The sequence below is a fragment of the Chanodichthys erythropterus genome, chromosome 11 (assembly GCF_024489055.1).
Source record: "Chanodichthys erythropterus isolate Z2021 chromosome 11, ASM2448905v1, whole genome shotgun sequence".
In the NCBI taxonomy this organism is placed as follows: Eukaryota; Metazoa; Chordata; class Actinopteri; order Cypriniformes; family Xenocyprididae; genus Chanodichthys; species Chanodichthys erythropterus.
Window position 1 is genome coordinate 28054476 of NC_090231.1, and position 14961 is coordinate 28069436.

The following is a 14961-nucleotide window of genomic DNA, read 5'->3' on the forward strand; positions in this document are numbered from 1 at the left end:
TAAGGGGCTTGTTTTGCTTTTTTTGTGATATCTGGCAACCCTTCACTGAGGCCTTAATGAAGAGAGGGAAGAGAATAGAAGGAAAGCAGTAGTATGCAAACTGAAAAGCAGCTACTGTTAGTAGTTATTTAATAAGGTAGTCTGCTTCATTATAAGGTGAACTGCATTATTATTTACTCAAGCCCGGTGGAGACTGAGACGCTGCCGCTGCTCAGCCTTTTACATGTGAGCATGCGTGAGTCTTGTGCATCATTTAAAATGTGATTATCAGCTGGTTCTGATCAGTGGTTGATCTTTTGGAGTTAGAAATATATAATACTTGGCGCCCTGTTGCATTCTCAATATTTAGTGGTTCAGCCTCAGATACAGGATATCTTAATTCACTTTTATATCAGGTATTGTTCGTTACCACCACGTTGAATGCACGTGTGTAAAAAAAAAAAAAAAAATACAAAAAAGCTTGATGTGTGCCTGGAATTATACATTTAATGATATTAATTTAATATTGATATTGGACCTATTGTTGTCAAGTAAGTAAGTTGTCACCTGTTGCAAGCCTGTGCACGATCTAAACTGTCCTGGTGTTGCTGTGTTCTTTGTTCCGTCAACAACATATTATTTAGAATATTTATGAATCGATTTTATTCGGTAGAGGACAGAATTGTGATTCAGATGAAAGTCTTTTTTTTGTTTTTTGTTTTTTTTTCCTCTCTCTCTCACCACCCCTAGTGCCTTATACTGATGTGTGGTTCATAAATGTCCATCTATACCCCTTTCTCTGATCAGTCAGCTGTGTGTGTGTGTGTGTGTTGTATTCTCAGCTGCTGGGTCGTTCCAGATGCTTCGGTATAACTCCATTTGTCCACAGTGCTCTCTGTCTGTGCCGGTGTTCGAGAGTGAGTTTGTTGTTAGATGAACTGTGCTGACCATATGCTCTGCCTCCCTCCCCTCCTCCTCCTCCTCCCCTTCCACCCCAAAGGCCTATAACACTGCCTTACATAGACAGTCCATGAATAAGCCACATAATCACTCAGCACAGCAGTCATTAAAACATGGTATAGCCTGTGGTCTTGGAGCACCCTTGCTACGCTCCCAGGGTCAGAAGCCACATCTCAGCTGCATGGCACAGATGCATGGCACGGGAAGATGTATTATTGATGTGCACAGTGTTGGGAAGCAGGCAGCTAACCAAAAGTTGTGGCGCTACTAGTTGTAATTCAGAAATAGTGTAGCCTTTTGGTATCAAGCTAGTTTTTTTTCCACCTAAATGTTGCATTTGCTGTTTTAATGGCTGGAATACACTACATGACTGTTGCTCAGATTTTTGCCCTGATTTACAGTATGGACAAGTTGATGCTAGTTGTCAGAAGTTGGAGTCAGTCTGCAGATTTGAGCTGAGTTGTGAAAGGTACCGACTTCGCTACCATGTCAGTACTGAAATTTAAAAAATATGATGCTTTGAGCGCTGAGCAAATTCGTAAACCCCTCTGATTGGCCATTGTTGAATTTCAAATTCTACGGTGTGCTTTCAAACACTCCTGTGCGTTGATCATTGTAGCCAATCACAGACCTATCTGATGAGCGCATGAACACAATGGCCAATCAGAGGTGTTTACGAATCCGCTCAACGGCGCTCAAAGCGTTATTTTTTTTTTTTTTATTTTTTTTTTTTAAATTTCAGTACTGAATGGTACCGAAGTTGGTTCTTTTGACAACTTTCTTTTTTAGCTTTGAAGTTTGATTTCATCTAGTTGGAGGTTATAAAACATTTTTGATAATGAGCTGATTTTAGAACACATTGTTTTCATTTGTTACGCGTCTCCTAGCAACAAAGCACATGTTTTTGAGTGAGTTTGTTCTGTTGGTAATGACTTGAAAGTCTGATACGGTGTGGTCCTTAGTCATTTAGTGTATGATGCCCAGTTTTTCCTCTAACTATTTACAAAGTTAGCAAATATATGATGCGTATTGTTTTAAAGTCTGTTGTTAAAGGCCCCTGTTATTACACGGCCTGGCACAATGTTCCTGGTTGTTTCACCCTGATAGTGAGCCTATGCACTATTTCTGTCTGTATTATAAACACTGCTATTATGTTACTGATGTATCCGTTGTATTTACTTTGACCTGATATGACCTGATATATTTGATCTGATATGTGAATCTTTTTTGCTACTGGTTGTGTATGTGAGACTTTATATTTTTCTTCTCAACAGAGAAAGAATATTTTACACAGTGCTGTTACAGCAAAGTACATTGAAAAATATACTTTGGGCCTAACATCTGGTTTGGTCTGAGCTTGAATTCTAATTTAATGAATTCTGACCTATGGAGACCAATTTTTTTTTCCCTTTGAATGTGAAAAACCTTTGCGTTTGAGCTTCTACAAACTGATTACCTCCAATGAAAGTGAGAACAGCTTCCTCTCAGATTATAGTCTGTCATTTACATGATTATGTACAGATCATCCAGGAAGTGCCTTCTCACTCTCCTACATGTGTTTTCTGTGTGCATGCAGTTTTTGTGACATGAGGTTTGCATGCTGTCTATTCTGTCAGAAGACGTCTCTCTTGTTCTTTCTTTTTCCCTTCCAGTTTGTGTTTACCTGTGTGTGTCTGATGTGTGTGTCCTGTAATGTTTGGTGTGTTTCTGTAGCATTTAACAAAGTCACTGGATGGATAGCATCGACGCTGAAGCCCTCTACCTGACCACAGCGCAGATCGGGCAACCTCAATGCGAGCTTTCCCTTCCTGCTGTGGAAGTACCTGCCCTTGGCGGGTAAGAACACATACACTCCACATCCTTTTACCCCAGGGGTGTGAGGATACCCTCCATCTACAGGTTTTCCCTCAGTGGGAAACAAGTCTTTCAAGCAGCTTCTCTTTGAAGCTAAAATGAGAAGAAAAAATTACTTGCTCTTACTTTGTCATTGCTCCTTTTTCTAAATGGTAAGCATACCTGCAGTGAGCAGCACACCAGATGTCACTGCATGACTAGCGATGATGTCATCATGGCCTATTTAAATATCTGACAGACCGTTGATGAAGAAAAAATGATTACCTTCTGATTAATTGCTAAAACATTTTTGGAAGCCTGTTCTTTTATACGTTCTTGTATAAATTATTTATTTACATTTTCTAAAATGAATAAGTAGTTTATGAACTATATACCTTGTTTTTATTTTATTTATTTTTTTGCAATTAAGGTGTTGTTTTAATGTTATTTGTTGTACCATTGGTGTTTTTGTGCTAAACAAGACCAAATAGTAGACCTCAGCCTGCCTGTAGCTTGTTTTGTTTGACGCCTTTTACTGCGAGCTTATAACATGACCCTTGTTGCATGACCCTATAGCAGCCCGTTCCTCCCTCTCTTCCGCCACCCCTCCATGCTGGAACAGTGCACTGTTCGTGGCCCGCTGCCGGAACACGATTGTGTCCTGGGGGCTCTTCAGCTCAGGGATTACCAGAGAGCTGCCTGTCCCCATTCATTCCTGCCGCTCACTCACGCTTATCAGCATCAATCTGACACTTTATTTATCTGACACTGCACTCCGTTCTGCTTTGCTAAGAGAAAAACTCACAAAAAAGTCCCCCTCCATCAGCACTTTCCTTTGTGGGAGCAGGGGTGCAGCTTTTAGTTGCCTGTCGGGCCTGTCCTAATCCTCAGTCCCAGCCCAGTGACCAGAGCTACGGCCTGTGTTTGTCATCCAGCACAGTGCCGAGCCTCATCGTTGTCTCTCTTTGCTCCATGTCGATTTGAGTTTTGTGGGGTCTAATCAGCCTCCATGAGGTGTACGCTTTCCTTTCTCTCCCAGCTGTTCCCATGTCACTTCTTACGACTTCTGAACCTTGAGAGACATTGTACTTGACAGAAAGTTGCTGTGGCTGTTTTAGTGTTTAAGTGTGAACAAGTCTGCTGTTTTTGTGGATTCTGTCAGTGTTCATTTGAGACTTACTGATTGGTGAAGTGCTGAAGAAAATGGCTTCCTTTAAGCTGGATTTTCTACCAGAGATGATGGTGGACCATTGCAGTTTGAGTTCCAACCCAGTGTGAGTACAGACTGTTCAGCTTGGCATAACTTGATTTGGGTTTCACTCTGATATCTTAAGTTCTCCTTTTGATAGATGTTGACTGCATTAAAGGTGGAATATATTTTTATTAAGTTCAGGGACTGTTTAATTTCATTAATTAGGATGGTTTGTGAAATCTAATGAGTGATTTAATGGTTTGTTTGCTACTTATTCTGAGCTGAAAGGCCAGTGATTATAAATGTCAGGCAGTATTTTCAGTGTTAAGGAGCTGAAAGTCAATGCCATTAGAAGTCTACAGTGAGGGATGCTAGTTCATGTTTACAACATAATCCTGTAGTAAAAACATTGTTTTTATATTATTAGACTGTATTATTAGACTGTATTTGGACATTTCATAATCTCTGTACTGCTGCCCAAGAAAAACATATAAAAAGGATATAAAACATCCTACTCTCCAGATTTTTAATATGATTGAAGCATTATAAATTCTTGTTTGTGTGGTCTCATCTTGGAAATATTTCTCATAGTCAATGATTAATTCACTCATGATGATCAGGTTAAGTTTAACATTCTCAACAAAAGAAAAGTGAAATCCTTGTTTTACCTCTTGCTCTGCCATCTTGAGTGGCTGTTCTGTGTCTGTTATAGAATAAGATGTATTGCCCTTGATATTATATATAGGTTTACATATGAAATACAAGAGTTCATTCTTTGCTGTAGCAGGATGCTTCAATAAAACGTTTCAGTGTTTTGTCTTATTAAAGTCACAAGGGTTGTTTGTGATTCTCACTGTGAGGTTTTACAAACTCAAGGGGAACAATTTAACCAAGAACAGGGCTAGAAACTGTTGACAGAGCTAGAGCTAAAGGTAAATTGCCTTCTCTGTTCTTTTTGTGTTATTTATGTAAGATGCAGAGTTCATTGTTGCTAATAGTCTTCAGATTGAAGGCTGCATTGATATACTATTCATATTAATTTGCGTCAGTGGGAAAGAGATGACTACCACCTTGATTATCTCTTTCTTGTTTGTCAGATTGTTCTTCCATTCAGGTTTAGTAGTTTTTGTTGAATCAGTAGAATCTCCAACATTGTGTTCTGATGTTTTTTGACTGGCTTCTTCCCAACAGTCAGGAACTGGTCAGTTCACTTGGAAAGAATTTTCAGTCCTAAAATGTTTTCATCCCAGTGAACAACACCCAGTGTTCCTCTGGCGCAGATTGGATGATCTTCGAGAATCTGTTATCTGCTTGTCTGAACAAGTTCTGGTTGCTGGAAAATCGACAAAGTGGAAGGTTTTATAAGCTCTGCTGTCCTCTGATCAATAAAAGCCATTAATCTGGCTTTTAGCTGCTGGCTAATGCTGCTCTTTGTCAGCAGGACAATGCTGTGTTTTCTTAAAGTGATCTGTCACTCCACTAATCAGCAGCTGCTAAAGAGAGTGATGAAGCTGTGCTTCAGGCCTGTCCAGTGACGTCACTCGCTGCTTTCCCTCATGCTCCGCTCTGTCAAGCAGTATTGTCTTTTAACTCATTCTCATCATAGACTTTGATAAATAAATAAATAAATAAATATATATTAATATAATATTTATATATATAATTTTTTTTTGATATCTGAAAGTTTCTTTTCTCTTTTTGATATCCTTTTTTTGTAGTTTATCCCCTTAGCATTCCTGTAAAATTGGCCTAAAAAAAGGCATACCGAAAGTAAATTGCATGCTGTTCTTGAACCATTTGGAGTATATGCATGGTTTTGGTCTCTTTTGAAAAGTATGTGTACTGTGGGTGGTACAGTGGAACACTAACAGGTTATTGATTTAAGTCCAAATCTATTTTCTAAATCCATGTTTTTGTGAATATTGTTTCATTCTCTCTCTCCCTCTCTCTCTCTCTCTCTCTCTCTCTCTCTCTCTCTGTCTCTCTGTCTTTTTTTTTTTTTTTTTTTAAATGAGGCCTTGTAATGGTTAATCAATGTCTTATTTTTGTCTCTTTGAGTGCAACACCCACGTTTCAACAATCAACAACTGATTTATAGAACAAATCCTTTTTTTTTTGATAATCTTACACTCGGATGTTTGTCACGATATGTAAGAAAATGTCGCTGCTTCTGTTTCATCACGACTTAAAATCCAGTTAGTTGTAAACTATTAGTGCATGAACATTTTTCAATTATTGTTTGCCCGAAATCTTGTGTAGCCATTTAAGGCTTCATATGTTTTACTCTTATGTTTGCACTTCACGTAATGGCTGAAGAATTATAATGCTGTGAATGCTTTAGGACTGTGTTTTCTGCTAGCTTGCATTAGCTTGTAAACATAAGGCAAAAGTAACATTTAAGTCAAGTTTTTTTTTTTTTTTTTTTTTTTTTTTTAATAAGTGAACCATTTTACACCACTGCTCTGCAGCATTTACAATTTTTATTCACAGCTACAGTTTCAAACCGAATCAAAATTTAAAAGAAACTGTATCTGAATAATCATGTTTGAGTATGGACCAGTCAACCAATATGGGCTTTTCAATGGATGATACTGGTGCTGAGCAAATACATTTTATATTTACAAAGCTGACCGAGTGATAACGGTTATTTGGCAATTCAAAGCTCAGTCCAAAAAACGATCAATCAATTAATCAGCCAGACCAATCAGTCCTAATACTGGTGCGCTGTTGGTAGATAAGGCTAGTGGTAATTTTGGGTTTTCATACTTGGGCAGTGGGCACGATATGAGATCCTTTTGATATGCAATGTGTTTGAGTATCATCATCTGTCAGAGAAACTGGAGACAATGAGGGCCATGTCCTTAAGACTCGCCAAGCAGACTTAGTTTTTTTTCTTTTCTGTAGAACCAAGAAGATGAATGGGTCTCTGGACCACCCAGACCAGCCCGACATTGATGCTATAAAGATGTTTGTGGGTCAGATCCCCCGGACGTGGTCAGAGGATCAGCTGCGTGAGCTGTTTGAGCCCTATGGTGCAGTTTATGAAATCAATGTTCTTCGAGACAGGAGTCAGAACCCCCCACAGAGTAAAGGTATACTTGACAGTCAGTACATTGTAGATTGAGATGTTCTATGTCAGTCACTCTAAAGACTTCTATAGTCTCTTCCAAAACCTAGTGAGCTCATAGCACACACACATGCAGTGCTGCTTAAAAAGACTTAAACAATTTGTCTTATGCAGCAGTGTAATTAAGTTGCTTAAGTTGTAATTGTGTTACTTTTTGGAACAGTCCTCATGTAGGGAACGTGCCAACAATTCCTTAAAATGCTGCTCACTAGGATTTGGAACGGAGTTCTAGAGATTGGTCTCAGTGGAAATGTTGTCATCTTGGTCATGGTTCATAGACCATTTATTGCATTTGCAGGTTGTTGTTTTGTCACATATTACACCCGTAAATCTGCATTAGAAGCACAAAATGCCCTTCACAACATGAAGATTCTTCCAGGGGTGAGAAAAGGATCTACTTTTATTTTATTGTATAAATAATCCATTAATCCTCAATCATGTGTGTCATCAGATGAGCTGGCCTTCTGATATTTATTGCTCTTTAAAATGCATCAAATCTACACATGTATTAACACTTTTATAAAAGCTTTTTCAGTACACCCAAAGGAACTGTTAAAGCTTTTCAAACAGCTAATTTCTCTTGGGGGGCTGGGAAATGTCAGTGTTAAGGTTTTTTTTTTTTTTTTTTTTTTCTGTACAGATGCATCATCCCATACAGATGAAGCCTGCAGACAGTGAAAAAAACAATGGTGAGTGACTTGAATTTACTACAGTATTACAACAACGTTCATATACACCTTTGTTCAAAATTTTAGGGTCAGTCAAAGAATCCTGAAAGAGATGTATCACAGTTTTACAAAAATTAAGCAGCATAACTGTTTTCAATATTTAATACATTTTCTTGAGCAGCTAATTAGTATGTTAGAATGATTTGTGAACAGTATTGCCAACTGCTTTCAATTGAAAGTAGCTAAAACTGGTAGCTAAATATCACTAGATTACATCATAATTGCAAATTCATTGATCTATATAAATATGAATATAGATCAGTGGGCAAAATAAGACTCTAGATAAGGTTTATCCAAGAAGTTGCTAGTTTTGTCCCTAAACTTAAAAAAAAAAAAAAAAAAAAAAAAAAAAAATGGGGGGGGGGAAGTCACTAAATCTAGTGACAAAATCGCTAAATTGGCAACACTGTTTGTGAAAAATCATATTAGTGATAAATTTCTGCTTTGCTAAAGTTATTTTGATTTGAAATAATATTTCACAATATTACAGTTACTGTATTTTCAGTTAAATAAATGTGTTCTTGGTGAGCTTAAAGGAACACTCCACTTTTTTTGAAAATAGGCTCATTTTCCAACTCCCCTAGAGTTAAACAGTTGAGTTTTACCGTTTTCGAATCCGTTCAGCCGATCTCCGGTTCTGGCGGTACCACTTTTAGCATAGCTTAGCATAGTTCATTGAATCTGATTAGACCGTTAGCATCGCGCTTAAAAATGACCAAAGAGTGTTAATATTTTTCCTATTTAAAACTTGACTCTTCTGTAGTTAAATCGTGTACTAAGGCCGACGGAAAATAAAAAGTTGTGATTTTCTAGGCTGATATGGCTAGGAACTATACTCTCATTCAGGCGTAATAATCAAGGAACTTTGCTGCTGTTCCATGGCTGCAGCAGTGCAATGATATTACGCAGCGTCTCTCACATACGTCTCCATGGTTGCAAGGCACGTTCCCTGTGCAAGCAGGGGCTCACGGGCGCTGTGTAATATCATTGCAGAGATCGGCTGAATGGATTTGAAAACTGTAAAACTCAACTGTTTAGCTCTAGGGGAGTTGGAAAATGAGCCTATTTTCAAAAAAAGTGGAGTGTTCCTTTAAGAGACTTCTTTCAAAACATTACAAAATATTACTGGACCCAAACATTTGAACAGGAGTGTATTGCTTGAGGAAATGTTCACAAAGACTGTTAAACAGCTGTGCAGAGGTAGTGCTGTCATAACACATTTTTCTTTTGTTTCAGCGGTAGAAGATAGAAAGCTGTTTGTTGGAATGATTTCAAAGAAGTGTAATGAGAATGACATAAGGCTCATGTTTTCTCCATATGGTCAAATTGAGGAGTGCCGTATACTTAGAGGCCCTGACGGACTGAGCCGCGGTAAGAACTCTCTCAAGCGCATCTTACACTGTCACTATCAACAGCCAAAGGAAATTATACACCCATCATGTGACCCCTCTGCAGTCTTTCCCTCAGTGCACTGGTAGCACACTAATAAACATCTTCATCAGTCACTCTGCCCTCTCTCATTTAAGTTATTTCGAGGAGGTAGTGTTATGCGTAACTAATAGTTGCAGACACAACCCATCAGAGAAAAATGAGACTCAATTGACCCCTGTCGGCCCAAATGAAAATGGCTTCATTTAACCCAAACTCAATGTGGCAACTGATACGAGAGGTTATATAACCGTAACTGCATGCAACAAATTGAGAATGTATACGTGTTCGCTTTGATCAATCATAAATTTGGGAATTTTTTTTGTTCCTAGCTGTCATTTACCTGTGAAGTAGAAAATAACTCTATTAAGTTAACCACAGTGTAACCAAGGGAACATAACGCACATTCATGCCCACACTATTTATTTTAGAATTGGCTTGAGTAAACTTACTGTCCATCACCATAGGAACTGCATTAGTAATAGGCACAACCCATTTTGACTCGGCAACCCTCGAACCGTTTTTCCAAAGAAACCAGGACTGAATCGGGCCTGTTTTTGATGAGGTGTTTCTGCATGATTGTTTCATGAGTACTTCTAGTTTATGGATTTATGTTTATGGTTTAAACACTGAAGTTGGTGTCCTTTTGTGATCTTTCATACTTGTCAAATCTGTGTCCACAGGCTGTGCCTTCGTCACATTCACAGCGAGACAGATGGCCCAGTCTGCCATCAAATCAATGCACCAGTCACAGACCATGGAGGTAAAGACACATTCACACACACACACTCATGCAATTTCTGCATTTCAGCTTGATATTTCTGTGCTTGAGAGATAAATGCCTATGCCCCAATGCATAGTATACAGCAGAGTATTGTTTCTACCATTCTACCAAACTATAAGTTACTTCCATTTTTTTTTTTCAGGGTTGTTTGAATAGAAAGTTTAAAGGTGCCGTAGAATGTCTTTTTAAAAGATGTATTATAAGTCTAAGGTGTCCCCTGAATGTGCCTGTGAAGTTTCAGCTCAAAATACCCCATAGATTTTTATTTATTTTTTATTCATTTTTTTGAATTGCCTATTTTGGGTCATCATTAAATATGTGCCGATTCAGGCTGCGGCCCCTTTAAATCTCATGCTCCCCTCCTCCGGAGCTCGTGCTTGCCTTAACCAGCATAAACAAAGTTCACACAGCTAATATAACTCTCAAAATGGATCTTTACAAAGTGTTCGTCATGCAGCATGTCTAATCGCATAAGTATGGTATTTATTTGGATGTTTACATTTGATTCTGAATGAGTTTTATAGTGCTCCATGGCTAAAGCTAACATTACACACTGTTGGAGAGATTTATAAAGAATTAAGTTGTGTTTATGAATTATACAGAGTCAGACTGCAAGTGTTTAAAAAAATTAAAATAACGACAGTCTTGTCTCAGTGAATATAGTAATAAATGATGGTAACTATAACCACATTTAACAGTACATTAGCAACATGCTAACGAAACATTTATAAAGACAATTTACAAATATCACTAAAAATATCATGATATCATGGATCATATGTCAGTTATTATTGCTCCATCTGCCATTTTTCGCTATTGTTCTTGCTTGCTTACCCAGTCTGATGATTCAGCTGTGCACAGATCCAGACATTAATACTGGCTGCCCTTGTGTAATGCCTTGAACATGAGCTGGAATATGCAAATATTGGGGGCGTACATATTAATGATCCCAACTGTTGCATCACAGTCGGTGGTATGTTGAGATTCGCCTGTTCTTCAGAGGTCTTTTAAACAAATGAGATTTATATAAGGAGGAGGAAACAATGGAGTTTGAGACTCACTGTATGTCATTTCCATGTACTGAACTCTTATTTAACTATGCCAAGATGGGCATAGCATAAGGGCACCTTTAAAAGAACAGCATTTATTTGAAACAGAATTATTTGTAACATTATAAATGTTGTTCATTCAGCAAGGATGCAAATTGATCAAAAGTATTACTTTTCTTCCAAAAGAGAAAAAAATCATACTGTCCCAAAGCTGAACAGTAGTGTATTATGAAAGGCTGAGATGCTGCTTTAACACACAATAACTTGCTGTTTACTCATACTGTTGGTTTTATTAGTCACTTTCCCTTTTTATTTGTAAATTAAATTCTATGCTGCATTTTAATTTCTGTTTGCATGTGTCCCTTAGGGCTGTTCTTCTCCCATCGTAGTGAAGTTTGCAGACACGCAGAAGGATAAAGAACAGAAACGTATCACCCAGCAGCTGCAGCAACAGATGCAACAGCTCAATGCTGCCTCCATGTGGGGAAACCTTACAGGACTGAACTCACTGGGGCCACAGTACCTTGCAGTGAGTACACAGGACAGATCATGTTGCTTCTGAGGTCTATGCACGTAGAAACCGCACCACTGTTGAGGACTCTTTAAAACATGCAAACTGCACTGCATAAACTACGCGAAGCACATGCAGAATGAAACATTAGTTTAGTACAGGAGAGCTGGTCTTTGCTCCATCTAGGGATGGAGCAATATCAGAGTTTCACTAAATGATTATCATAACCAAAATAATTCACAATAACATTATCATCACAATATCTATAGAAAGTTAGAAAGAAAAAACAAATGCTATCAGTCAAATTAATTTTTAACTTGGTTTGTTTTGTGTTCCCAAAAATCCCCAAAACTCTGACACTAACAAGCTCACTTTTCTTTGGTGCAGGTAGAGAATCTCACTTTCGTCTGTCATCTCCTCTTGACGTTATTTTGTGCGGCAGTAGTAACTATAAACTGCGTCGTCAGCTTTTTTTTTTTCTGACGGGTCAGGTGTTAAGGTGCAATACCGCCACCTCCTATGTTGGAGTGTCAACCAGATTTCTGGATTAATTACGATATTATCATAGGTGTGGTATTAACATATCAATATTTTTTTTTTTTTTAAATAAATATTCACTAATCAGTGTCCGTATATTGCGACACCCCTAGCTCAATCCAAAATGTATTTTGATTTATCCGAACTATAATGCATTATTATTTGCATCTGTAGTAATTAGATTAGATTCTATGAGAGCCTTGTAATCAAAGAATCCAATTTGCTTTAAAAAGGTTGCTGTGTTTTTCTGCTGTGTTTAAGCACATGGGCTGCAGGTCTGTGTTTGGCCAATATTTAGCTGAATTTAATTTGGCTTCTCAAAATCCTGATTGTCTATGATTGGTTACTCCCAAAGCTCCTAAAGTTACTGTTTAATTGGTTGTTTCCTTATGTGGGCCGGCATAGATGTGTAGTCCTGTTTGAATGTGTTAGTGCTGCTCCATGGGTGTGCTGTGAAAACTTCTTCTATCTTTATCTTTACCCCCTTCTAATTCTTCTCAGTCCCCTTATAATTTCTTTATAGCTCTTGAATGTCCACATTTCAATCCTTTTTGTTTCCGTCTTGTCCACACGTGCTCCTGCTTGTATTTATTTTGCCTTGTTGCCTGATTTCTCCTCTCCTCTCCTCTCCTCTCCTCTCCTCTCCTCTCCTCTCCTCTCCTCTCCTCTCCTCTCCTCTCCTCTCCTCTCCTCTCCTCTCCTCTCCTCTCCTCTCCTCTCCTCTCCATCACAGTCCTGGATGCAGTCCTGACTCTCTCTGTTCTCTGTTTTGATGTAATGTCTAGCTTTATTTGCAGCTTCTACAGCAGTCTGCATCCTCTGGAAATGCGCTCAACAATCTCCATCCAATGTCAGGTGAGAGTCTGACAGGCTTCGCTTCACTCAGACCTGCTAGAAATGATAGTTAGTTAGCCACTTACTCAGTTGTATTGCAAACCTATAAAATCATCGGTTCTGACTGCCTCTTAGCTTTAGGTCAATAAAAGGAAGTTGTGCATGTGAATGCTGGTGAGAATGAAGTGTGTGCCGTTGTGTAGTTCTTGAAATCTTGATATTATGGATGGTCTGTGATCTGCGGCAGGTCTGAATGCCATGCAGAATCTGGCTGCATTAGCAGCAGCAGCGAGTGCTACACAGGCCACACCCACAGGTAGCAGTGCTCTGACCACCTCCAGCTCCCCTCTCAGCGTCCTCACCAGCTCAGGTACGCCCTCCGGACAGCACGCTCAATCTGCCTGGGACGCCTACAAGGGTTGGTCCCGCTTTTTAATCTCCTCCTCCTGTCCTTTAAATTAGCTTCTTATCAGTCTGTGAAATAGAATTGCTCTGTGGAAGTTTTCTGGCCAATAGCAAATTTTACTTTACAAAGTTCAAAATGTTTGCTTTATTTAATTAACATCATAAATGTTAAAGAAGAGTACATCATAAATCCATTTTCCATCTTATGCTGGGCACACACTAAAAGATTTTCAAAATGTCAGAGACAACAAACATGAGGACAAAAAAACCTGATTTAACCGTTTTGCTCCTAAAGTGTGTGGTGTGCCGTCATGTGACAAAGACCGCACTCCACACACACAGATTTTCAATCAGAGTCCAGCCTGTGAATGCGGGAAATCTCGCAAAATCTCTCGACTTTAGAATAAAACATGGCGGACGAAAGGCAGGAAGAAATTTCGATGATAGTGTTTGGAATGATTTTGACAGAAAATAAAAGAAAAGGGGTTGCATGGGTGAAGTCGTGGAGACTTCACTTTGTTCTGTGCCATGACTGCGTTTGTTATGCTTCCATCTTCTGTCAGCTCGCTTTCTGATTGGATATTGTATCACGTGATAATCTCCAGAGTGTGCGTGCATGCCTTTGTCCTCGGGGATCCCCCCACACATCAGGATTTCTGATCTGACTGAATCTGCTTGGACATGTTGAATATTTACGATTCACAAACAGGGTGACGTTCTTCCAAGCAGATTCAGTCACTCTTAACACGCCTCACACCACAGGAAAATCTGATAAGATGATCTCTAGAACCATCAAGATAATAGGGACATTACCTAGGATTGTCGGAAGGGAAGAAATTGGCCTAAAATCAGCCCGATTATCTTGTGTACCCAGCATCAGCTGAAGAGGGTCAAAAGTTACAATAAAAGTGTTTTTTAATTTAATATTGGATTTTAAATATACTCTTTTTCATTGTTAATTTGTTCATTCATACTCCATGAATTAATGTTAGTTTATGCTTGATGTTATTTGCATATGTAGAAATGTACATTTACGCATTTATTAATCTTGGTTAAAGAATTGTTCATTGTTAATGGCAGTTAATGGTAACAAATTGAACCTAAAGTGTTGCCAGTTTCTCCAAACGTAAACAACTGTGTATTGTTTAAACATCTCTTGCTGTTCATGCATCAGTCTCTTGATAATTCCCATCAATTGCTTCATAATGCTGTCTTTGTGATTTAACTTGTTCTCTTTTTGCTCTCTGAAATATATGACTGCTCTCATTGCTGTCTGCTGTTTCTTCTCTGTCTCATTTGCTTTACATGTCTGTGTAATGAGAGCATGTTAATTGGCAGACTGTCTGATGGCTTAGAAAAATGTGTCAGACTTGGTTCTTGTTTTCTCTCCTCCTTACAGCAGGTTCCTCACCCACCTCCAGTACTAGTTCTTCTGTGAACCCCATGGCGTCTTTAGGTGCTCTTCAGTCTCTTGCTGCGGGCGCTGGAGCAGGTCTCAACATGAGCTCCCTAGCAAGTAAGGAAGAAGAAACATTCATTGTTTTTTGTATGCAGTCAGGTGGTGCTGCTAAAGATCCTGTTTACCCAACTTATT

General features: G+C 38.7%; 1 protein-coding gene across 9 annotated transcripts in view; it reads left to right on the plus strand.

Annotated features, from left to right (window-relative positions):
- Nucleotides 1–14961, plus strand: part of celf1 (cugbp, Elav-like family member 1) — a 41594-nt gene that overhangs the window by 11712 nt on the left and 14921 nt on the right. For 4 of the 9 annotated variants that reach the window (XM_067402246.1, XM_067402245.1, XM_067402243.1 and 1 more), the window contains 10 exons: nt 2653–2775; nt 6869–7056; nt 7390–7472; nt 7732–7780; nt 9056–9190; nt 9931–10010; nt 11448–11609; nt 12914–12983; nt 13210–13380; nt 14767–14883. In XM_067402246.1, the coding sequence (XP_067258347.1) occupies nt 2672–2775; nt 6869–7056; nt 7390–7472; nt 7732–7780; nt 9056–9190; nt 9931–10010; nt 11448–11609; nt 12914–12983; nt 13210–13380; nt 14767–14883 (1159 nt within the window). In that variant the 5' untranslated portion in view covers nt 2653–2671. Of the gene's footprint in view, nt 1–2591; nt 2776–6868; nt 7057–7389; nt 7473–7731; nt 7781–9055; nt 9191–9930; nt 10011–11447; nt 11610–12913; nt 12984–13209; nt 13381–14766; nt 14884–14961 lie in introns of all 9 variants that reach the window. The other 5 variants (XM_067402248.1, XM_067402244.1, XM_067402249.1 and 2 more) reach the window with 5 other exon arrangements.